This window comes from Meriones unguiculatus, chromosome 8, assembly GCF_030254825.1.
Source record: "Meriones unguiculatus strain TT.TT164.6M chromosome 8, Bangor_MerUng_6.1, whole genome shotgun sequence".
Taxonomy (NCBI): Eukaryota; Metazoa; Chordata; class Mammalia; order Rodentia; family Muridae; genus Meriones; species Meriones unguiculatus.
In genome coordinates, this window is record NC_083356.1 from 17,314,057 (window position 1) to 17,338,499 (window position 24,443).

The window sequence follows — 24,443 nt, forward strand, 5'->3', positions numbered from 1 at the left end:
TGACCAATAGTGCATATGGCCCTAACAACACTGGTGGAGAGGGAGAGAGAGAGAGAGAGAGAGAGAGAGAGAGAGAGAGAGAGAGAGAGAGAGAGAGAGATTTCTACTGAGGGGTAAAGGAAATGTGTAGAGTGTTGGCATCCATTGGAAGAACATTTCTGAGTGGTGTGCCTGGGTTTTCTTTCCCCTTCCTTTCTTCCTTCCCTCCCTCTCTCCCTCCTTTCTTTCTTCCTTCCTTCTTTCCTTTCTTGTGACCCATGAGTTAGTCATGAGTCGCTATCAGTTCACGGTTACTCTGAAACGGAGGCCCATTTCTCCCTGCCTGATTGCGACACACTAGTGTGCTAGCTAGCGCCAGCAGGGCACAAAGCCCCCGACATTAATTGATGAGGACAGGAAACTCCGCTGCAGCAAACTCGATTCGGAGACGATGACCCCGGCCCAGGGACTAAGAGTTCTGAAACGCCATCTCCGCGGCTGTAGTTACGGTTGCTGTATGTCACACTGACCCGCCGTGTTTACGATTTTTAACAACTGTCTGGGAAAAAAAAAAAAGTCTAGTGACATCTGTTGAGAGTTTAATTGTGAGTGTAAAAAAATCATTAAAGGAGCAGTCAGAAGATCAGTTTTCATAGTGTTTAAACACCACGGCGGCCATCAGGCGCTGGGACTCCGGCGACAGGAGTGATTTAGTCTCCCGAGTGGCAGCCCTGGGCGCGCCTGCGGGAGAGGACCAGGGTGATTTAAATGAAACCGGAGAGCGAGGCGAGTAAGGGAAGCGGAGGAGGGAGGAGGCGAGAGAGGCAAGAGGGCGGCGTCTCGGTTTGCTGCGGGGAGTGTCGCCCTCGGATGGGGCTGTGAGAGCATCCCCGGTTCTCCGTGCTCTTGGCTGCGTACCGAGAAGGATCACGCGGGCGCCCCGCTCTGCGAGCCAGGACTTTTGCGCTCCTCTCAGCCGCCACTTTTGTTCCTCGAGCGGGTCGCCGGGCCGCACGCAGCGCGCAGGCGCGGGCTGGGCGGGGCGGGGCGGGCGGCGGGTTCCCGGCACCGCCCCCTGCCGCCCCGGCCCGCTTCATCCGGGCACTGCCGAATTAGCATCGTGCCGAGGCACAACTTTGCCGCGGCTCCAGCGAGATCCAGGCGCGCCCGCCGGAGGAAATATAGTCCCTGCCAGCGGTCAGCTGGCGCGGGAGGCGGCAGGGCGCACGCTGGGGAGCTGCGCGGGGCTCCCGGCGCCGGGGGGCCATGCGCCGGGCGGCGCAGGCGGCCCGGGCACCCGGCGCAACTTAGCGGCAGCCGGAAGAGTTGGGCGCCAGCTCGCCTTTCTTCCCCCTCGTCAGCCCCCTTTCCTGTCGGCGCTGCGGGAGGGGACTTGTGTCCCCCAGTGCCGGGACGCCGGATCCGAGCTCTTTCGGTCTGGTCCCCGCGGAGCCGCACAACTTCCCGCGAGCTCAGGCCAAAGTGAGCGCAAAGTGCTGCCCAAGTTGCGGCGATGGAGCTTCAAAGCCGGTCCGAGGCGCTGGCGGTGGAACTTGCGCGCCACCAGGTAGGTGGTCCGGGACCCTGGGCCGGGGAGCGGCAGTGGCCTGGGGAGTGGAGGCCGAGGGACCCAGGCTCTGAATCGAACTCTTGGTCGCAGGGGTACTGGAAGCATGCCCCCTCCTGGAGCACGTCCCGGGGGTGGAATGTACCCTTGGGGATCTCCCTCTCCCCCTCGCTCCCAGGCGATCCCGTACGGTTTGCAGGTCCAGGGCGCATGGGACCCCCGCGGGGCGTCTTCTCGGTCGCCTCCCCGTTTGCACAACTCGGGCCCCGGGGAAGGGGACCCTCCTTGAGCTGTCTTGGGAACAGGGTGCGTGGATAGGCCCGCTCCGAGCCTCCTGCCCCGGGCCCAAGCCCGGCACCGACCCTAACCCTTCGCGAAAGTAGTTTTGGCTATCGTGACTCGGGCGGGAGGCGGCGTGGCGGCCGGTGCCGGAGCGGTTTGGCGGCGTGCGCTCGCGTGTGTGTGTGTGTGTGTGTGTGTCTGTGTGTGTGTGTGTGTTGGGGAAGATTAGGACGCGACTTGAATATTTATGAGCTTTGCTCGACACGGACTCGCCGTGTTTACTTGGCTCTTTGTTCGTCCCCCCTCCCCCGGCACACACTCTCACACTCACCGGCACCCGCACCCCGGCCTGCAAACTTGCACGGCTCGGGGCGCGCCGCCGGGTGGCCTCGGCCCCCGCCCCGCCCCGGGAGCTGCCCCAATGAGGCGGCAGCCACAGGTAAGCGGCTCCGCGCGACGTCGCACGGTCGCCCGTGTGCGGGAAGCGGCCCCGGAAAGTTGGGGCGCGCTGGCGCTGGCCTGGCCCGCCCGGCCTTGAGCGGTGGAGGTGCGGGGCTCGCCTAGCCGCTCCCCCCTACCCCAACCCCTGGGGTCGGCCAGGCTGAGCCCGCTTCTCTGTGTCTCTGTAGAACGGCGACCTCAAGAAGCAGCTCCACGAAAGGCAGCCACGGATCGCAGCGCTCAACGACAAACAAGTAAGGAGGGGGCCCGTCCCCCACCGAGGACCGGGGTCCAGGGAGGGTCGCCGGGCACTTTGGCAGCACCCTAAAAAAGTGCCCGTGCGGGCGCCGCGCGCACCGACTCCCTTGGGGGTCTGGCTGCATTCCTCAAAGTTACTGTGGTCCCTTTCTTGAGAGAAAGCTGGTTGGTGGCGGCTGAGGGGGAGCGCGAGGCTCCTGCAGCTGCCGAAAGATGCTCGCCGTACCTCCGAGGCGCCGGGCCGGCGTCCATCTTGAGCGGTGGACATGTTTTGGGAACGTGGACATTCCCCGGCCTCGGCATCCCCTGATCCCTGCTGCGGTGGGAAGGGGGACGCAAGGGGGCGGCGATTCGGGCCTGCCCCCCAAACTATTGGAAAACCATTTCCGCGTGGCGCGGCCGACCTGGTTTGGTTTGGTAATCCTTCTAGCCGGCTCCTTCCCGGCCATCCCGCCGGCCTCACTTTTTATTCTCGGAACCTGACGCCAGCTCCCGGGGAACAAAAGAAAGACGCCCCCGGGGCCCCCCAGTTCTGCCCCAACTTGGGTTGTCCATGCCTGAAAAGGGATGTGAGGACCCGCGTGGAGCTCTAGCCGTGGGGGTGCGCGCCCGCCTCCCCCTCGGCAAGGAAAAGTTGTCCATTGTGAGTTAGTTGCGCTGAGCTCAGCGCTCCGGGTTTCAGCACCACGAACAGATGCCGCCGCCAGAGCCCGGCCGGCTGCGCGCCCCCGAGCCCCTCCCCCTCCGAGCGCGCCCCCGCCCCTGCGCGCCCCCGGCCGAGAACTTTGAGCGGTGCAGCCAATGGTGCACCCGGGTCTCCGAGGCAGCGGGCGGGGGCGCGCCCCTCTCCTCCTCCCCCCCCCTCCGCCCGCGCCGGGGCATTGCTCTTGCTTCCTTTGGAATGCCGCCGCCCGCCCCGGACTAGGGCATACCGGGGACCCCCACCCGGCCGACTCCTCTCTCCCGGCCCACGGGATCCCCCCCTCCTCCCCTCAGCGGCCCGGAGCGCGCAGTCCCCCGGGAGGACGCCTTGGCTAGCAGGCCGAGTGCTCCAGGCCGAGTCTTTAAAGTTGCAAAGTGGTGGGAGGGGGGGGGGTCGCGTAGGAGCGAGAGGGGGAGCCTGCCTGCACCGTAAGCGGGGGAGTTAGGCATTTGCCCCTTTCTGTCGGAGCCTGGCCCCCCAAGCCCCCGGCTGCGCGCCCCCGTCCGCGAGTGGAAGCTTCCATTCCCGCCGGAGGGGGGCCTGCGCGCGGCCCCGGCGAAGTCGGGGAGTTCGCGGGGGGAGGGGACCCAGGCCCGGCATTACCATTTTGATTGCTTCGATGCCATTTTTGGAGGGGGAGGGGTTGGAAGACCCTTTTCCGCAGAGCACAAAGATGTTTAATCACTCTGTAGAATCAAACCAGATACTTAAAAAAAAAAAAAAAAATCTAGCAAACCTGGAACAGTGTGATAGCCTGGGTAAAACGCGAAGTTGTGGAGTGTTAGGATCAGAGTAGAAGATTTAAAAGGGAAAAGCGGGTGCTGGGAGCCTCTCTTTGCAACAATGTCTCTTTTATGTGGGCGCTTCGTGGCAGTAGTTTCACTATCCGGAGTGGGTCTTTCCCGGCTTACGTGCGATCCTTTCCTCTGTCTAGTGGCAACTATTTCAGGGCTTTAATTTTTTTTTTTTTTTATGATAGTAAATGAGTAGCTATTTATTATCCGGCCTGCTGGAATTTAGATAAGACTACAAAGGAAATCTTTGAAAATCCTGTTTGAAGGTAGAGGCTGCTGCGTGTGGGGGGAAGGAGCCCTCCTACCCCCAGGACGTCTTTGCCTTTAAATTTGCAGGAGTATTGCCTGCAAAGGAACAGTGCCTCCATCTTTTTGTGTGAGTGCTTTAAAAGAAAGAAAGGAAGCCAGAAAACTTTTGTTCTCTGGCCTTTTAAAAATGTTTCTCGTTTAGATGCCTAAAAATAACATCTGGTAGGCAGCCAGGGTTTGGCCTGGCCTTCGGAACTTGTGTTTGTGACCACAAGTCTGCTTTTCCGTTTCTCTTTGTGGCCTTTATATAACAAGGGCCCATAAAAGAGGGAGAGGAGGGGGCCGGAGGCCGTCTTCAGCATGCTAATAGAGTTGCCTGTCTCTCCCACGCTGGCTGCTCGGAGTTTACCTACGCTGTGGGAGCTCACCTATGGGATGAGGGTGTTTTTAACATTCGGTGCTGTCCTCTGGGGGGGACTTCGAGGTGATTGGTGGTTTGGCTGGGGGCGGTTGAACTTACAAGGTCAGAGGTGACTCAAAATCCAGTCAGAGTTTTGAATGGGCACTGCGTGAACACCCCAACTCCAGGTGGAGTTGCCGTGCAGGAGTGAGGGCGAAAAAAATTTAAAAGTCAGGTGAGTTATAGTGCGTATTTTAATTCAAGGAAACGTTTAAAGGGACAATCTGTATAGAATTCCTTGGGGGGAAATTTTTAGCCTTTGTGCCTCTGGAGATGTTTTCCCGGGCTGCCCCTTGGAATGTGAAATAAAAAGAATAAGCTTCAAGGAAAAGTTCACAGGCAGGTGATCTCATCCAAGGTGAGAGGATAATCGGCCTGTTCCGTTCACTTCCTCTCTTAGACACACAGTCACTGGTAAGGTAATGGCCAGCAGTGTCGGCCCTCCAATTCCCCATTAGTGCTCTTGGCAAGGCAGTGTTTTGTTTTGCTTTTTTCAGTTACTTTGAGAAATAAAGACGCACTGAAGGGACTCCTAGAAATGGCCTGCTCAGAGGAAGGGAGAGAAATTCTGTATACAGTTTTCCTCTCATCCTTGGGGGTCTCGGGGTTAAAAAACACTGTACCTGTTTATGTACCTTGTGTTTTGCAAGGGGAGTTCATGTCCTCCTCCCCCAGAGAAGAATGGGAAGTGTGAAGGTAACCTCAAAGAACCGGGAGCCTGCCTCACCAGCCTCAGACCCCGGGGAGGAGGACAGGCTTCAGACATGCTGTGTGAAGCCTCTATTAGCTGCCCCAGTGGTTTTACTCTGAGAATTTGCAGCAACACGCTGAGATGCAGTAACATTTTAATCTGCATTGTCAAGCAGGAAGCACTTTGTGTAAATAACAGGCGTGTCATAAACCTCGGCGCCTCTTCCCGCTCCTCTGGAGTTCTGCACAGCCTTCTGAGGCTAATGGTGGCTTTACCTGACCTGACCTCTCACCGTCCAGCTTGAGCAGAGCCAGCAGCGGCTCTGTCTGAGCTGCAGTCGGAGCTCCTGTGGCCTGGCCTGAGAGATCCCGGAGGTGAACTTGGGGTCTGGGGCGCCACCTGATCTATCGATTTTATGGACTCTAAATTCTGAGAGGCTGTCCTCGAGCGTGGCAGTGAAAATCTGTCTTCTCGAAAGGGATCATGGATCAGGGGCTCACGGGCCCCGAATCATGTCTTCAGCCTGATTCACTCTCTAGGTCAGACACCAGAGACCAAAGGCCTTGACACCTGGGTCTTTGATGCTGGCTTATTCTGAGAGCGCTGATCCCAAGCCGCAGGCTAAAGGGCTGTTTTGTTCGCTGAACTTTTGTTCTAGAAAGGTAAGCTTCAATCTACTTCCCAAGCAAAAAATGTGTCAAAACAGTGTGCTTACACGTTAAAGGGCAGATACTGGTGAGAAAGTGTCCATGTTTTATTCTGCAGGAAAGTGCTTGGGCAGCAGGCCTTGCAAGCACTTGGACCCATGCTCCCGCTGAGCTCTCCAACAGGACAGCTCTCTCCCACTCTCCATCATGCTGGACCTGCTCAGTGCTGTCCTCTCCCGGAAGATTTCAGGAGCCCTTTCTGTTTGTGTGTCTTGGGGCTACAAGTCGCTCATCCCAATTGCCCACAGGAAGTTTGATGCTTTTCTTACATCACAGGCCCTGGGCCATTTTGCTACCGTTTGAGAGCATTTTCATCACCCGAAAGCTAGGTGCTGCCCTCTCCCTGATCCAGGGCCACTTCTACCTTCTGTCTGAGAGATGCCTGTTTGGACTTTGATATGAATGCAGCTGGGGCTATGGGTGCTTCGTATGTGCTCATGCTTGGCTCCTTTCCCTTGCCTCCATGTTGGCATTAGCATTGCTTCTTCCTTCCCCTGACGTTTGAAGAACCTGTGAGTGGATACAGTTCATTTTGCCTAACCATTCACCTGTTGATGGGCACGTGAGTATGTTCTACCGTTTAGCAGGGATCTCTTCAGCCCTCCCTATTCTTCAACATAGTGTGACTTACATAACCCGCGCCATGATCACAGTATGGCTACGGTCCGCTTTTGCTCCCTGATGGAACCCTAGGGTGCCCTCTGCTGCTCATTCTCAGCTGGGCTTGTCCACCCCCTCCAGCTCCCGCACTTGACGTGGGACATCTTGGTTGCCCCTTAGCAATATTCCTGTGCCCCAAGCACATCTCTGCCTTTGGGGCGAGCTGGGTGTCCTCCGTCTTCATCTTGCATGGTTTTCTTTGTTCAGCTGTAATCTCCACAGGGAGAGAGCACTTCCCTATGTTTGTTCTCAGGGTGGGGAGGAAATAGACGTTAGCCCGTGTTGATCTGGTGCTTCCAGGGTTGGAGTGTGGACGGCTGAAATTCGAGGAAGGTGCTGTAAAGTCATGCTGTGAGTTTGAATCCTGGCATCCTGAGGGAGGTGCCTGTGTCCTCAGAACTCAGATATGGCCCGGTGGGGCTGGTGGCCTGAGTAAACCTTGCAGCAAGGCAGTAGGGGTGCTGGTGGTCTTGGCAGTTAAACGCTGGGGACGAGGGGAGTTACAGGTGGTTGTGAGCTGCTCAACACCGGAGGAAGAGCAGCATGTGCTCTTAACTGCTGAGGCATCTCTTCAGCCTCCCCCACACACAGCGTGTTGTTGTATGTGTATGACACATGTATGTAGATGCCATGTATGAGGGCCAGAAGGGGACACTGGATACCTCAAAGGTGGAGTTACAGGGAGCATGGGTGTCTAGATGAATCCAGGTCCTCAGGAAGAGCAGCAAGCACTCCTAATGGCTGGGCCAGCTCTCCAGCCCCATGGATCTTTGGGATCAGGAAAGGAATTGTCATTCTCGTGCGCTGAAGTGGCATTTCAGGGATGAAGGAGAATTTCCATTTACTTGTAATGTTTTTGAGACAAGATCTAACTATGTAGCCCTGGCTGGCCTCAAACTTTCAACATCCCCCTTCCCTTGCCCATCTTACATTAGGGACCCTATCAGTGTGAGTCCTGGGGCATGCTCAGCTGTTGTTGTTTTTTTCTTTTTCTTTTTTTTTTTTGCTTTGCGGAAAATTTATTTAAACATTACTTTTTCTTTTCAACACCTTGCTCTGCAGCTTCCTTCGCCCTTTTTGCTCGATGCCAAAGAGCCCGGGCCATGTGAAGACTGGCAAAGCCTTAAAGTTCTTTTCTTCTTCTGTGATGACTCTGGCTTTCTCCTTTTTGTAGAGATTCCGGATGGGCATCACAGGTCCCGTTAGCTGGGTGGCCAATTTAAGCTCTTCAGCAGAACTATCACCCTTCTTGGGAGCAGAAGGCTTCCTGGGGAAAAGTATGAGCTTGGAGCGGTACTCCTTCAGGCGCTGCACACTGGCCTGTAGTGACTCTGTGGACTTGTTTCGCCTCCTTGGGTCCACAGAGATGCCGATGGTGCGAGCCATTTTCTTGTGGATACCAGCCACCGGAGCTCTTCCAGGCTGAAGCCCCTGCCGGCTCGGACCTTGGTGTGGCATTGGACTGTAGGGCACCTCACTATGGCCTGATGGGACCGGTCGAGGGACGAGGGGCAATGCGGCGCGCTTTCGCCTGCCGGGCCTTGCACCTGCAGATCTTGTGTGCCGGCTGGTTGAACCAAGTGCCCACCAGCTGCTGCCAATCCTTGTGGAAGTGGGGCTTCAGGATCATGCCATTCCGACTGCAGGAGAACGGCCGAGCGGCACGCTCAGCTGTTTGTTCTGTATGGGTGTATGTGCAAAGACAGACAGACAGACAGAAACACACACACACACACACACACACACACACACACACACACACGGTGTAGACAAATGCCTTTCTCTGACATGGCGAACGAACCAGTCTCCCTGTTCCTGAATTTGGCTCTTAACAGTGTGTGAAGGGCTCCAGCCCAAGGCTGGGGATATGCAGGACTTCTTTGTGGTCTCCTCTGATGAATGTTCTCCTACAGCTGGGAAGGTAGGTGTGTCTACCTGCTCCTCAAGGCCCAGTGAGTTTCATAACCCAAGATACTTAGTCCTCAGCAGCCGAGGAAGCAGTGAGCGCCCTCGGGGCTAGGGGGCAGCCTCGAGGAGGTGAATTTGCACGGGGTGGAGAAGGTGGTGACAGCAAGTATTTGCACACGACCTTGTGGTTCTGCCTAAAGAGGCTGTCACATGAGCTCCCAGCAAACACCTTCCGACTGGCTCTCGGTGTGTTCTTGGGTCTTGGATCAGGCTAGGCTGGCCAGTCTTCTCTGCCGAACAGATAAAAGAAGGGGAAAACTTCCTGAGGTCACGTAACAAGCTCTGGTGGGGAATGGGATTGCCCGTTCTGTTTGCCTGTTACATCGACTGTCCTCTCGGGTGGGGGGGGCAGTTGGGGGAGATGTTCAGCATCATTGGGTATGACAAGATGCACGGAACCTCACTCCCCAAACCCTTACGTCCCAGGGCCTGCTCTGACCAGGCCACCCTGGGTAAGCTATTCTGCCTCTTTCTGTAACGTGGGGGGGCAGTTGGGGGAGATGTTCAGCATCATTGGGTATGACAAGATGCACGGAACCTCACTCCCAAAACCCTTACGTCCCAGGGCCTGCTCTGGCCAGGCCACCCTGGGTAAGCTATTCTGCCTCTTTCTGTAACGTGGGCCGGAATGAGACACCCCCCCAAATCCCACCCGCTCACCAGACCATCAGGAGGAAGTGAGACAGCAGTTGGAAAAGTTTCACAGAAGCCCCAAAAGTCAAGGGAAACTTTGAATGAGTGACAGTACCGCCCTGAGATTCTTGACCGGACCTGGGTTTCAGCCTCCTGAATGAACCCGGGATTATCGGCAGGTCTACGGACTGCTCAGGGAGTGTGTGCATTTTTTCGTGGGATGTGTCATGCACTCGCCACCCCTGGGAACAGTTGACGGAGGTGGCTGCTGATGGTGGCATCCTTTTCAGTTCATCCAGAGAGTTGGCTTTGATATCCTCGCCTCTCAAAGCACCTGCTGTCAGAACTGTGCGGTTGATTTCAATTAAGCCTGAATTTTTTCAATGAGATGACGCTGATAATAACTTTGGTAATCCCTCGATGCCTCATTAGAGCTCCTGGCTATGAGGCTCGCCCTGCGATGGAGCGGGTTCTCTGCCTGATGCCTTTGTCTCTTCGGGAACAGAACCGTGGGCTCTCTCTCTCGGCCTTTTTATTTCACTTGTGTGTGGGTTGGCGCTGTTTGGAAATGTCACTCTCTCTGAGGACCCTTGGCGGCGGAGGCTCTTGATGTGGAGCAGGGTCTCTGGTCACCTGTGGGGAGGGCTCCAGAGATCTCCTAGGGTGTGTGACGGCCCATCTGGCTCCCCCCTACAGAGGGACCTCTCTGAAGGCTCTCACTTGTCTTTAAGAGGCCAGCAGCAAAGGCCTGTGTCACAGGTTTTCAAATGGAGCAGACCTGAACTATAAATCAGTCCCAGCCTTATTAGAGTCTTCTTCTGTCCTGCACTGTTCCCCGATTTGGAGATTTGGGTTCCTCAATAAGAAGGGGAAATAAACAGCTTGCTGCCAGTTAAGACCATAATGTACAGGGAAAGTGGTTCATAAAATGATTTTAAAGAAGCAGCTGGCAGTTAAATGGGATGGTGCAGAAGCTCTCGGCTTTGGCATCCTTCTTCTACTTCTTTTTATAAATGGCATTGCCAGGACCTATATACCTTGCCTATTGGACCCCTGGGCCTCGGAGCCCTACTGTCTCCTGTTCCTTCTCACTCATCCCTTACCTGGCCCTTGGAGGAAGGGCTGCTGGGAATTTTAGTGTTATGCAGGTGTAGCCTGAAGCCCGGAGGGTTGAGTGGCATGTGGAGGTCACACGCTAGTAAGTGAAGATGCTCTGGGTGTTGGCTACTGGCTGCATGGGGGTGATAGATGATGATGATGATGATGTGTGTGTGTGTGTGTGTGTGTGTGTGTGTGTGTGTGTGTAGAGAGAGAGAGGTGAAGGTCAGAACAAATGGAGATCAGGGACTGGGCACAGCTTCTCACCAGTCAGTTGTCATGATAGGACTTTTCCTTGGACGTAGAAAGTCCTAGAACCTTCAAGGGGTCTAGGCTGATTCTCTCTGTTCTACCTAGTCCCAGATAGAAAACATGTGGCAGGTTGGGTCAGGAGGCCCAGCCAGCAGGACTAAAGTGGACAGACCCTGGACCTATTGATGAGCCCTTACATCTGCCTGCCATCAACATCTGACTTTGGGTTTGTGCAGTCCTGGTCTTTTTGATGACAGGTGACTTACTGTTCTGCGTTAAGGTGGACTGGCTCTTCTGATTTTGAAGTAGCCTCTGTTCTCTAAAAGAACAAGTGTGCTTCCTTAAGAATGTTTTCTTGTGGCTATCAGTGTAGGGTAGTCTCTAACGTAGGAGAAACTGCTGATGCAGCTTCTTTCTGGCGACATCCTTTGCGTCCCTTCTGATGGCCAGTAACAGGCGGTCCTGGCTCTTAATTGGGTGACACTTTTGGGGGAGCAGACTTGGCCCTTGTCTTGTTGATGACAAGAAAGCATCTACAGAGATCAGATGGGGTGTCCAGGAAGGTATCAAACCCTCAGTCTGAAGAAGCAGCTGGCTTTGGTCTCAAAGTGGGGTCTTGAGGATGTGTGAGGGCCAGCATCCCACATGCTGGGCCTGGTTCCCAGGGTGCAGCAGGGCAGTTGAAAGGAAGAGCTGTTCTCACTATTGCTTTATTAGCATAGTTGCAAGGGGCAGAAGCTGACCAGCCTTGAGATCGCAGACCCAGACGTGATTTTCTTGGGGGGGGGGACAGGAATCTGAATTACCTTCTCTTCCCTTCCCTTCCCTTCCCTTCCCTCCCCTCCTCTCCCCTCCCCTCCCCCTCCCCTCCCCCCTCCCCTCCCCTCCCTTCCCCCCTCCCCTCCCCCTCTCCTCCCCTCCTCTCCCCTCAGATGGGGGTACCAAGGGGGAGATGTTGGGGGACACATCCTCTCACAAAGGAGACACTTGAGGCCGTGGGTGAGGATGGGCCTGGGGACTGTGTCTAGGGACCAGAACTAGCTGGAAGGTTTAGTCTTCACCCACCACATTGTGACCAAAAGGAAGAGAGTCCTTTAACCTGTTAGAAGCTGCCTATCCCGGGGCGGCTGCTTCCAGATGTTACATGGGTCCTGCATGTAATGTCCTTGTGTTCTGACAACAGGATCAGCAAGAAAGGGTTCCCAGGTGATGCGCTCATGGCTCTAAAGTGATTCTTAGATGCCTGGTGGCAGCGGAGGTCCAGACTGCATGAGTGAGAAGTGGGCAGGGTGGGCCCCTGTGTCTCGTTCTAGAGTTTTGTGTGAAGCCTGTTGGCTTAGATTGGTTGCAGGACTATACCTGGAGTTTGGCTGCCTTAGCCCCAGTGTCCCTGTTTGTTACCCAGCCCCCACACTCCGTGCTGCATTTGGAATCTGCACTTGGGATAGAGGTCTACAGCGGGCCCATGAGGGGGTAAGCCCCCTGGATAGTGGTGCTAGAAGCAGATAACTAGCGAGACCACTGGAGGATATAATGCCTGCTCTCTGATCCCTTAATGGGTGTGGCAGAGTCTAAAGAGATGGCGGCTGTGGGGGTGGCATGGCTGGTGAGGTGGCTTTGCCTGGAGGTCCCAGCAAACTGTCACTGGTACAAGCTGCAGGAGACTTTCTGCCACCAGGAAAGGGAAAGGGCAGGGATGGAATAGGGGAGTGGGAAGAGAGGAAGAGAAGCGGGCGCTCGCAGTTCATTCAGGCAGATGTAAACAAACTTCCCAGTGCCATTAAAACACATATCGGAGGCCCTAGTCTAGAACCTCTACAGCCCAGCAAGTGACAGGCGGCATGCCTGCAAACGGTGGAGTGTTGCACACCTAGCTTTAATGGTGCTGCTTGGTGGCGACAGGTGTGCCGGGGCAGGCTGCAAGGCGAGACTTCCATCTGCTCACAATGCTCACCCCAGTTCTGTCCCGGCTGAGAAAGAAAAGGGACATGCTAGCCCCTGCTGTGGTCGTGAGGTTGCCCTGGCTGCAGGCATGATGGCAAATGTGTGCAGAGATGCCACCCAGAGATGCTGGTTTCTTAAAGCTGAGGCTGGGACTCTCAGTTATCCAGAGTGTTGAGCACTGAGGACGGACGGGAAGGACACGGGGGTGACAGAGCCCTCCATGTCGTAAGCCCTTTTTGCGTATTCTCTGGTGTGCCCCTAACCTTTGTGAGTAGGGGTGTCTGGGGCACACGCTCTTACCGGAAGGCTGCGGGAGCCACGGCTACCGCACTGTGACATTTAGCTCGGGTGGGACAGGGCCAGGTCAGCATGGAGACAGGACAAGGACAGGTGGTGCCGCCAGCCTCGGGCAGGTGAGAGTCAAAGACAAGGGAAATGTGACGGTGAGGGGGGTGGCAGGTTCTCTGGCCAAGCTGAGCAGGGCCAGGAATGTGGGTCACAGGATGTGGGCAGACACTTTAAGTAGGGTGGCCAGAGGGTGTCACCAAGAACGTGACATTGGAACCCAGGCCTGCAGCAGTAGGGTGGGTTGGCAGGTCTCATACTCTCTGGGCAGGAGTCACTTGCCTGCCTAAGGACAGATCTCGTGTTTCCCTCAGGGAGGAGAGCTGAGCTAGGATTGGGTGTCTCTCCGCTGTACTAAGCCCCTCCCTCGTTTAATTCAGCTCCTGGCCCTGACGTGCTGAGCTCAGTTCTGCTGGGGTCTTTTGGCGGTGGGGACTTGGGCTGTCAAGCCACACTCCACCCTAACAGAGAAGGAGGCCATGACTGCTAACCCAGGCCAAGGCCGGGTGTCTCTCCCTAACGTGGAGACTCTGGGTTCAGAAATGCTAAGGGTTTCAGGGTTCTCTGATGGCCCAGTGGCAGCCCCGGGTTCCCAGACTTCAGATGGGAAGGGTAGACCTCAGCCTGGTTCCGTGTGCCTGTGACATAGCCTCACATACCCTGCTCTGAGTGCGTAGCAAAGCCGCCTCGTGTGTAAATCAGTGCAGAGGAAGCAGGCTTCCAAACACTCCTGGCCAGAAGGGACACCCCCGTGGGCTGGCTGGCTGTCATGTTCCCTCCTCATCCAGAGCCTCACTGGGGTAGGTAGCCACTTGCTCTTCCAGACCAGGTCTGGTTTCTACCTCTGGGTCAACCCTTCCATAGCTCCACTGGGCTGGGTCACAGCCTAGAAGTGGCTTCCCTCTCTCACCTCTCGTCCTCTGGCAGCATCTCATGGTGGCGCCTTAAGAGGGCAGGAGGGCTGTCCCACTCAGACTATGCAGCTGTGAGACTGGCCGCCAGTGTTCCGAGGCTGTGATGTGTCTGGGCTGCCCAGGTGTAACTGTTACGCTGTCCATGAGATGGGACAGCCAGAGGCAGCATAGCCAGGGAGCTTGCATAACCACCGAGCCACTGAGGTTCCTCAAGGGTGTTTGCCGTTCAGATCAGTGTGGGGGGGAGGGAGCTCTTTAAGTAAACTAGACCTGCAGCTCTCCCCCACGCAACACCGAGGCCCAGGTCAGCCTATCCAAGTTATTTCATTAATGCATTCTGCTGAGTGGACGTGAATGGGCAGCGCGGCCTCTCGTACTGTGGATCTAATTATAAACACAAGGGACGGCACCGAATAAGCCGCCTTGGAAGGAGGAAGAGTCTGGCAGCTGGGGTTAAATCGGCCTTTAATGAACTTCCTTGGCACTCGTATCTTAGCAACACGCTTTATTACATCCCAGTGCGGCTGGACTTGTGTCGTAATATACCGCCCCCCCAACCCCCCAACTCATGACTCAAGACCCGGTGACTCAAGAGAAGAATGTGTGTGTGCCCCTCCCGTGCTTTCCCAAGGCCATGTTTGTCTCTTTTAGGCTTTGCTTAAATCAATAAAAAAAGGGAAACATGCTACCGGGGGCCGGGACTCTCCGGCCTGGGGTTGCTGCATGGAGGGTTGGTGGCCTGGCCTTGAGAGGTATGCAGCCCTTACCCAGCTGGAACCCCACAAGTAGTGCCCGCTGCCTTGGTGGGTTCTCTTATGTTCCCTGGGCTGGAGTATTTCTTACATGTGCTCTATTCTTGCCATCACACTTTGGAGATGGCAGTGGAAGCCGGGTTGTGTTTGACGCCTGTTTCAGCAGCGGCCGCAGCAGCAGCAGCAGCAGCAGCAGCAGCAGCAGCAGCAGCAGCAGCAGTAGCAGCAGCAGCAGCAGCAGCAGCCGCCTGTAAGTGGGAAGCCGTGCCCAGATCCCAGAGAGCTCACCCAGTTACTATGTTGCCACTGCTCCTCAGCAGTGGGTTTCCTGGGCCACTGCGTCATCTGAGTACAGTTCGGGGCTTAAAACAACAGTGAGGTAGCTGATAACTCTGGACACCAGAAGTCTGAAATGACTGTATCCACCCAACTGCGTTTCCTCAAAGGCCCCAGGGAAGGATCCTCCTCACCCGTCCCAGCTTTGGTTCCTGGTGTGCCTTGCCTTGGCAGACGCTTCACTCTAGACTCTGCCTTCGTCTTCAGAGGCCGTTCCCTCTTCGGTGGTCTCTTGTCATCTCCCTGCTTCTTTTGCTTTGTGTTTTTGTTTTTGAGACAGGGTCTTATTAGCCCATGCTGGCCTCAAGCTCTATGTTGGGGTTTGATTGATCCAAGGCTTTGTGCTGGCAGGCAAGCTCTCTATGAAGGGAGCTGTAGCCCAGCCTGTTGCTCTTCCACATAGCCATTGATTTTTCCCGTTGTGTCATTGCCCTCCTCTTCATATGTGGACACAAGTCTTTTGGGTTCAAGGGCTACTCTGTCCTAGAATGACCTCAGCGGAGCGAGGTGCAAAGGCTCTGTTTCCAGTTCCCAGGTAGATATGAACCATGGGTGTCACCTCAGCCTGGCACATCTGCGGGTTATAGGCTGGGCATGCCCTCCTGTGTTAGGAGGAGATGCCAGGCTGTGCCAACCCAAGCCTCCTCGTCACCCTGTGCTCTTCACAGGGAGAGCTGAGGTGAACAGGGTGCTGAGTTTCTTCCTCCGAGGGCACAGTGCAATGGCCTCATTTTTCCAAACCCATTGCTCCGTGATGGGTTTGAGCATTGGGATCAGGAGCTGGGGAGTTGATGCCTGAAGAAGCAGACACAGGAGCCAGCTTGCTCACCGTGTGAGGGTCGGTGCAGAATGGTCAGGCAGGCTGTTAGTCCTCCTGCTTGACCAAGAGCCTGAGATTTTCTGGATATGTAATGTCGGGGTGAGCCCTGCGGCCTCAGTAGCAGATGAACACAGCAGGACAGAGTTGCAGGGGCATGAAGGACTGATGATGGGGCAGAAGAGATCTGATAAGCAGCCTGGGCAGGGCTGTGAGGCCTCATAGAGCCATCTTGCTCACCCACTTTTCCGCCATGTTGTCATACGCCTTCACTCTCTTGTGAGCAGCATTTGCCCCATCCAGCTGTCGGGAACAGGAAGGGCCGAAGAGCACTGAGTTGGGTATGGATAGAGCTGCCCCTCAGGGTTGTGCTGTTGGCTGCACAGACCTCCACTGTCTTGGGCTTTCCACCGGTCCCTACATCTTCATCTTTCCAACTCTACTTCCTAACTGTTCTTCCTGTCTCTGCAGCTGCCCTTCCTCACCTCTCAGCGGCAGCGCTCACCTGGGAAAGGCCAGCCGATTAAGTGGCTTCTCTCCCCAGCGCCTGTCCTCTGCACCGCCAGTGTTGTCAGTTCTAAAGCTGCACCCCAGCACGCCAAACGCTCTCACCAACTCCGTGGCCGATGGTGGTTGTTCCGGGCGTTTGCTTGACTTCTCACCTGGGTGTCCATGCGGGAGAGGAAAAGAGTCTGCTAGAGGCTACGTGGGCGTCTGGAGCACTGCGCACCCACCCTCAGCCTTCACGGCAGAGAGGCAGTCGGTTCCAGTTCAGAAGGCGTGGCCTGAGGAATAAAATCCAGGAGGTGGTTGCAGCTGACAGATGGGGCCTGTCACAGTCCGGCCTTGGGTTCTCCAACAGCGTCTCCTGACATACTGCTGAGCATTTGTCAGATTGACCAAACACCTGGAGGGTCACTGAACTTTAACCCAAGACGGTGCTCCCGCTTGTGTTGATGAAGACCCAGAGCCTAGGTTACCTCCTTCTCACGAAGTTGACGCCGGGTTCATCTGGACCAGATTGTGTGGTGTGGTGACCACGGTGCTGGTGATAATAACCATGGTGGTGAGGCTGATGGCGGCTCGGATAGTGGTAGAGACTGTGTTGGTGGTGGTGACTGTGTTGGTCTGGTGGCCATGGTGTTGATGGTGGTAGCCAGGCTGGTGATGAGGGTGACTGTGATGATAATAGTGACCACGATGGGGGTGGTGACCATGACAGTGACGCTAGTTAGCGGTGATGATGGTGATGCTGCTGGTGGTGGCCGTGTTGCTGCTGGTGACAGTGATGGTGATGGTGACCACGACAGTGATGGCGGTGGTGGTGACCTTGAAAGTGACTACAATGGTGATAGTAAGAATGGTGCTTTTCTGGCAGTGATAATGGCAGTTTACCTGTGGTTACGGTGTGGTGGTTGTGCTTGTGGTGGGGCTGCTGCTGCTGCTGGGGGCAGTGACGGTCCTTTGTGCAAAGCACTTGCTGAGGAACTGTGATTCTCAGCCTTAGCAGAGACGCATCATCAAAGCCTTTTATACTAGGGACTCAACCCACGGGTGCTGCAGCCTGCTGGACTTAGCTTTGCCACTCGGAGCCTCAGTGCCCCGTCAGTGAAGGAAAGTGGTGCACCTCGGAAGTGGAGGGGGAGCACAACAACCTTGAGTGGCAGGGGAAGGGCTTGGGAACCGCCATTGCTTGCTCTGTGCTGTAGAGGGTGCAGTGCTGTACGTAGATGCAGAAGCGTTACAATGCCTGACCTCTCTGGGTTGGCCCCTAACAGGAAAGCGTGCAATGCTTCCAGAGACAAATCCCGCAGAAAGCCCCAGAGAACTAATGACAGGGGAACTTGAAACACCACCGAGCGCTGCATTTTAGCACACAGGATGTTTCCTCTGTCATCTAAGAGCCATGGCATCCCAGCTCAGGGTCGTGGGTGCTGAGAGTCCGTCTGTCCCCCTTCTGCCTACATCTGTAGCTCTGTTGTTGGGAAATGCTGAGGTTTTAAATAGAAATACCAGCAATAGGGTCTCTCTCTCTCTCTCTCTCTCTCTCTCTCTCTTTCTCTTTTTCTAGAGACAGGGTTTTCTCTGGATAATAATCCTGGCTGTCCTGAACTCACGTTGTAGACCAGGCTGGCCTCAAACTCACAGAGATTCACCTGCCTCTGACTTCTGAGTGCTGGGATGAAAGGCATTTGCCACCTCTCCTGGCCTAATAGGGTGTGTTTTAATGTGATTTGTCTAAAAAATAAATAAATAAATAAATAAATAAAATAAAGTTCTCAGTGAAGAAACCACAGGCTAAACAGTGCTTCCGCTCTGCAGATTAAGTTGGTAAATCATGGAATGAAATGTAGGTTCTCATAAACAAATACAAAGCGTGCTGGGAACTTCCACCATCACACCTAAGAGTGGCGATGGTTGATGGAGATGGTGGTGGTGTGATGATGTTGAAGGATGACTGGTGGGAATGATGATCATGGTGATAATGGTGATGATTGATAGAGATGGGGGTTGATGGAGATGATGGTGAGGATTGATGGAGATAGTGATAATGGTAATGATGGTGATGACCATGGTGGTGATGCTGATGATGGAGAGTTGGTGAGACTGTGGTGATGATGATGAATGGTGGAGAGGATGGTGTGGTGGTGATGAGTGATGCGAGATGGTGGTAGTGGTGATGGTAAAGATAGTGATGATGGTGATACCGATGATGATGATGATTATGGAGAGATAATAAGCATGACTGTGATGGCAGTCATGCTTTACTAATGTCAGGGAATGATTGAGGACATTCATGGATAAGGAGCCCTGTATTAGTCAAGGTTCTCAAGAGGAACAGAACTGATAGAATGAATTTCTCTGTATATGGAAAGGGGATTTAATAGAATGGCGCACAGGCTGTGGTCCACCTAGCCTAACAATGGTTGTCTACTAATGAAAGGTCCAATAATTCAGAAGTTGTTCAGTTCATGAGGCTGGCTGATTCAGCCAGAATCCTGAAGAAGTAGGTGCTAGTGCCAGTGAAGGAATGGATGTGCCAGAGAGAGCTGGAAGGCAAAAAGAGCAAACTTCCTTCTTCCATGTCCTTCCTCTATATAGGCCACTAGTAGAAAGGTCAGATTAAAGGTGGCTCTTCCCACTTCAAAAGATCTGAATTAAAAATGATAAGGGGGAAAAACTAACATAGATGCACCAAGCTGTTTGGCTTTTGGTAAATTCCAGATGTAGGCAAGTTAACAACTAGGAATAGCCATCACAGGCTCAGTTTAGAGCCTTGAACTTCCTCACCCACCTAAGCAAGGCTAGAACCTCTTCAGCCTCAGTTTCCCTATGTGTAAAATAGAAACAATAGTAGCTTCACAAGTCCTGAAGCCCATGCAGTGTTAGTGTTTTATCCTGGTTCAGGTTACACTGGATTTTTTTTACAAGTTAAAATCATCTTTTTACTGTAAGCTTACTCACAGATACAGAATACCCTACATGCCTGATTGATGTATGACCTAACGATTCATCTTACATATACCACCTATGCCAACAACTGGAACTCTGTCAACAACACTAAAAACCTCCCACAAAATGACCCCTAGCCACTGCTGAAGAAACTGTCTTGTCTTTTTTATTAACTGGCTTTTCTTGGATTTTTCTAAAAGGTATTTTTTTTTCTTTTTTACCCCAAAGTATACTACTTCTAGACAAGATAGTTTAGTCTGATCTATTTGTTTCAGTTAGGGTTACTATTGTTATGGCAAAACACCATGTTCAAAGGCAGCTTGGGGAGGAAAGGGTTTATTTCGCTCACAGTTTCATATAACAGTTGAGCATCAAAGGCTGTGAGGGCAGGAACTCAAGTTGAGCCTGTAGGCAGGAGCTGATGCGGAGGCCATGGAGGGTGCTGCTTACTGGCTTGCTCTCCATGGCTTGCTCAGCTTGCTTGCTTATAGAACCCAGGACCACCAGCCCAGGAGTATCACCACCCACAGTGGGCTGGACCCTCTCCCATTAATCACTAATTAAGAAAATGCCTTATAACGGATCTTACCGAGGCATTTTCTCAGCTGAGGTTCAATCCTTTTAAATGACTCTAGCTTCTATCAGGTTGGCAAAAAACTACCCAGGACACTAACTAACCAACCCATGTCTTTAAATCTCTCTTAACCCGGGGCTCCTCTTCCATCCCTGTGCCCTCTTTGCCATTTTGTGTGCGCATGTCTGTGATGTGTGAGTGATAGATGTGCATATGTGCACATATGTGGGAGGTACATACACGTGTGTACATTGGGTGATGCATGTGCGATCCCTTAGTGCGATCTCAGAGGTCAGAGAACATCAGCGTCTCACTCTGAACCGTGGGCTTGTTTTTTCAGCCAGGCTGTCTCGTCAGCCCACCCGCCAAGCCCTCTAGTCTCTCTCAGACCCCAGCACTGGGATTACAGGTATGTGTATGAGTGTGGGGTCCCCACCTGACTTTTACATTGCTGCTGGGATCTGAACTCAGGTCCTGTTGCCTCTACAGCGAGTGCTCTTACTGTCTGAACCATGCTCATGCCCGCTATCTCTTCTCTGTAAGTTATTTGTTAAACAGCCCGGGACGCTTGAAGGACAATTTTCTGAAAACCTGGATTTTGATCATTCCAGTGTGTTCTTTCACTCACCACATTTCCTAGCCCCAGACTCTGGCCAAGCCACAGGTGTTGTGTAGCAAAGCTAGACACGTGATAATTTGGACCATACTTGATTATGCTTTTTTGATCGATGATTGATTGATTGATTGTATGGGGGTGCCATGGCTTGCATGTGGAGGTCATAGGGCATGGGGGAGTTGGCTTTCTCTTTCCACCATGTGGGAATTAAACTGAAATTTGTCTGGTGTGTCGGCAAGTACCTTTACTGGCCCCTGACTACACTTGATTTTACCTAATGGCTCCATAGCGGGAAGGAAACATTGCTTCCAGTTCGGTCTCAAGTGGTTGCTGTTTGAATGTTTCTGTTTTGGCTTTTCTGAAGTTAGATTTTAGAACATTTTTTTTTCTTTAAAAAAAAAAGTTTAAAGATTTGCACATAGTAGATCTGAGGATTTAGCTTAGTGATGGTAGAGGCTTGTCTAGCATGAGTGAGGATCCCTAGGTTCAGTCCTCAGTAATACAGACATGCAGACAGACAGACAGACAGACACATACATACACACACAGAGAGAACACGAGACTATTCATCAGCAGGTTTCTCTTATCACCCTGTGTTCTGTTGTGCGGGATGGACCCCTGTGTGTGGCCTTTCGCACTTGCCTGCTGGCTCTGAGGAAGGGCCTGCTCCTCTCCGTCTTTCTCAGTTTCCGCTAAGGAGCCTTTACAGGGTGTGCCCTGCCTGTGCCAGTGCCCTGAGCTCAGGACCTAGGCCAGATTTCCTGGAGAGCCGCCAGTACCGGTGAACTTCACAGCCAGCTGCTGGGAAGCGGGAAGCCCGATCCCCATTCCCCGGGTTGTTCAGCCCAACCCTCACCCTGTTTACTTGTGCCCACATCTCTGTCCAAACCCAGTTTTATGTTGTCCCCTGGAGCTTTGTCTCAGGGTGCTGCTGGCTCCAGTCTATTCAGTCTGTCTGTTAGTTGCTGTTTCACTCTTGGATTCTCCCTTCAGCCCCTGGGGCCTCCATCCCCACTGACCCCTCTACTCTGTAACGTATCTCTGATGAGCCACCTAATAGCTGAAGAGTGATCTCTACATGAACATCCCAATTTTCAATGCCTTCCATAAGCTTTGTTGGCAATAATTCCCAGAAACAAAGTCTGGAATTAATGACGGTCAACATCCTCATCTGATGTGGGATGTCTTCCCCTTGGCTTAGTTTGTATATAGACCCTCTAGTCGTTGCTGGGCAAGTAGTCATGAGATGCCAGTTGGGAGCCTTGCAGGACAAGCCAGGCAGGCTGTGTGGGCCTGTAGAAGAGTTAGGAAGACATAGGCTTGGTGAGGTCCAGATTCGGCTGGCCGTCCTGCGCCTGTCAGTGTCACTGACCTTTCCAGCCTCGCCTTCCTCATCTGTGAAATGGGTTTAGCAGCTCCAGTGTTGAGGGCTTGCGGAAGGTGATGGTGACTCGCGTCTACAGCTAGTGCTCAGAGCTTGTTCTCAGAATGGACAATGATGTGGTCACACCTGACAGAACCAGGTAAAGCGCACACCCCTGCTCCCTCTAAAATGGTGATTGAGAGCTTGGTGTTTGCCAACATACAGACAGCCAGGTGCCGTGTGGGAGTCCTGAAGTTTCCCCAGGCCAGCACAGCCCTTCCTGGGCAGAGGGGTAGTGTGTGAGGCGAGTCATTTCAGTGGCGGGATTGCCATGGTAACTGCCCATTTACACTAAATTGCATTCATGGTCACTCTTCTGTCAATCTTCTTTCCAGAATTCTCAGAATCACTCCTTCCTGTCCTTGAACGGACTGCCCTGGGTACTTCTATCATTGGCTCTGCTTTCCTATTGGTCCCTGGAGGAGTGTTGTGTGTGGCCATGGGGATGACAGTGGTCTGCCCTCCCCTCCAGAAAAACACAGGTGTGGGCCAGGTCCAGCAGAGACTCATTCTGAGCCAGCTTCACTCTACGCCAATCAGAAATGCCAGGCAGTCACCTGGTGGCTTTGCCTCTTGGTTCCTTCCTCTGCACTATTAGTCTAATCCTTAGGCTGTGTGTTTGCTGCTCCGGGGATTCCGTATTAAGATTGCTGCATGCTGGGTGCTGGGTGAGGTGCTGGGCAAACCTGAAGACCTAGGGCCAGTTCAGAGCCAAAGCAAAGGAGGCAGAGCTGTGTATACCACCTTGGCGAGATAAGGGGAATTTCTAAGGAGCGACCAGCCTTACCAGGGGCTGCTGGAGAAATGTCTCCACAGATGCTGGAAGAGACAAGGAAGGTGTTTGTTTAGCAGACGGGCAGGCCAGTTCCTCACTTTTCTTCCACCTCCCTCCCTCCCTTCTTTTCTCTTCCCTTCCTTCCTCCCCTCTCCCTTCCAGACTTCAGGTCTCTCACTTTCTTTCTCTCTTTCTCAGACTGATCTGGACAACTGAGCCTTGCTTTCTCATATTCCTTTTATGCCCCTGGTTCCAGAGACAAGTGGCCAGCCACAGTACCCTCATTCCCTGCCCTCACCCTCACCCCCACCCGAATCTGCAGACGGCAGCTCAGAGAAACCAACAAAGCTCAGGGGTTGTTTATTTCTCGTTCTGCAGAAATGTTTATTTGAAGGCAGGAGGCAAGGTGGAATGGTTTGATTTGATTAGCAAGTCTAAATGTCTTAGCCACAAGACAGAAACGATATTACAATTAGTGCTAATTAGCCGTGCTGATGACTCAGAGCTCAGTGTGGGCGGCAGATGTCGGTTCCTGGTCCCGGGTTAACCTGAGAGGGCACAGTCCCCTTGTGAAGCGTCTCAGTCCCCTGGGGTGGCCGACCCTGAACCAATTATGGTCAAGATTGAGTAAAAGCTAATTAGTCACTTCAGAGAGACTCAGGTGTGGCACTTTTTACTCGTGTGCGGAGGGACTTGATGGTGTTTGGGGAGATGAGGGGGGGTGATGCCTGTGGAACCCCGAGCTTCCACGCTACCCTGAATTAGCACCATCAGTGACTGGGGCTTCCTTTGTACCCTCTCATCTCTGTGTGTTTTTAAAGAGAGAGAGAGCTCGCTCGCATGAGAGTGCCATGGCACACACGTGGAAGTCAGAGGACAGCTGCAAGCGTTGGCCCTCATCCTCCACCTTGTTTGAGACGGGACGGACCTCTTACTGTTTGGTTACTTTATACACAGGACTGACTGTTCTGTGTGCCGCTGGGGATCCTCCTTTCTGCCTCCTCTCTTGCCACAGGAGAAGGAGGAGTACAGACTCAGGCCACTGTATCCATCGTCTCTGTGCAGGAAGTGCTTTACCCCAGGCTTTTCCCCAGCCTTGCACTCATGTCTTTACAGATCTTCATCATACCACGGTCGCCTCTGAACCCTACTGCTCAGGTGCACCAAAGGCTGCCTTCTGAGAAGAGGTCTATGTTGTCTCTCTCAGCGCGGGCCCGGCCAACTTAGGAGCTAATTGACTTCACACATTAATTTACCTCCAAGAGGTGTGTCCATGACCCCAAACCATAAAGAGGACCCCTGTAATTGCCCCCAGGATTCCTGGTTTCCTCTACCGAGTCAGATGTGCAAACATCCTGCAAAGAGGAGATGTCAAGTCCCCCCTTTGTGGACTTGGGAGAGGAAGTGTGGTTGCACAACATGGTCTGTGTGCTAGATGTCATTTAATGGTGTGTGTGTGTAAAAGGCAAATGAGATGCAGGTTTCCCCAGAATTTAAACTGCTAAGAGCGATCTTAGAAGCCGTGATGGTAATCTGGTTTGTCGACTTGAATGGATTGAGAGTCACAATCAATAAAGGGGGAGTGAAGAACCCCTCTGGGTGTGTGTGGGCTGTGGCTGTGTCCAGAGTGGACTGACACGTGGCTCAGCAAGTGAGGAAAAGCTTCTGTGTGGGGGCAATGCTGTACAATGGACTGGGGCCTGGGTGGAATAAAAATGGGGAACTGATACAGCCAGCCAGAGCGCACTGCTG

The 24,443-nt window shown here is 53.7% G+C and overlaps 1 protein-coding gene and 1 pseudogene across 2 annotated transcripts in view; one reads left to right on the forward strand and one right to left on the reverse strand.

Annotated features, from left to right (window-relative positions):
• The first annotated feature begins 1,082 nt into the window (after positions 1–1,082).
• Phf21b (PHD finger protein 21B) overlaps positions 1,083–24,443 on the forward strand; it is a 68,247-nt gene continuing 44,886 nt past the window's right edge. Inside the window, exons 1-2 of one of the 2 annotated variants that reach the window (XM_021630858.1) lie at positions 1,083–1,546; positions 2,458–2,523. In XM_021630858.1, coding sequence (XP_021486533.1) covers positions 1,493–1,546; positions 2,458–2,523 — 120 coding nt within the window. In that variant the 5' untranslated portion in view covers positions 1,083–1,492. Of the gene's footprint in view, positions 1,547–2,160; positions 2,268–2,457; positions 2,524–24,443 lie in introns of those variants that run through there. The other variant, XM_060388903.1, reaches the window with a different exon arrangement.
• On the reverse strand, positions 7,822–8,529 carry LOC110545023 (large ribosomal subunit protein eL13-like; annotated as a pseudogene).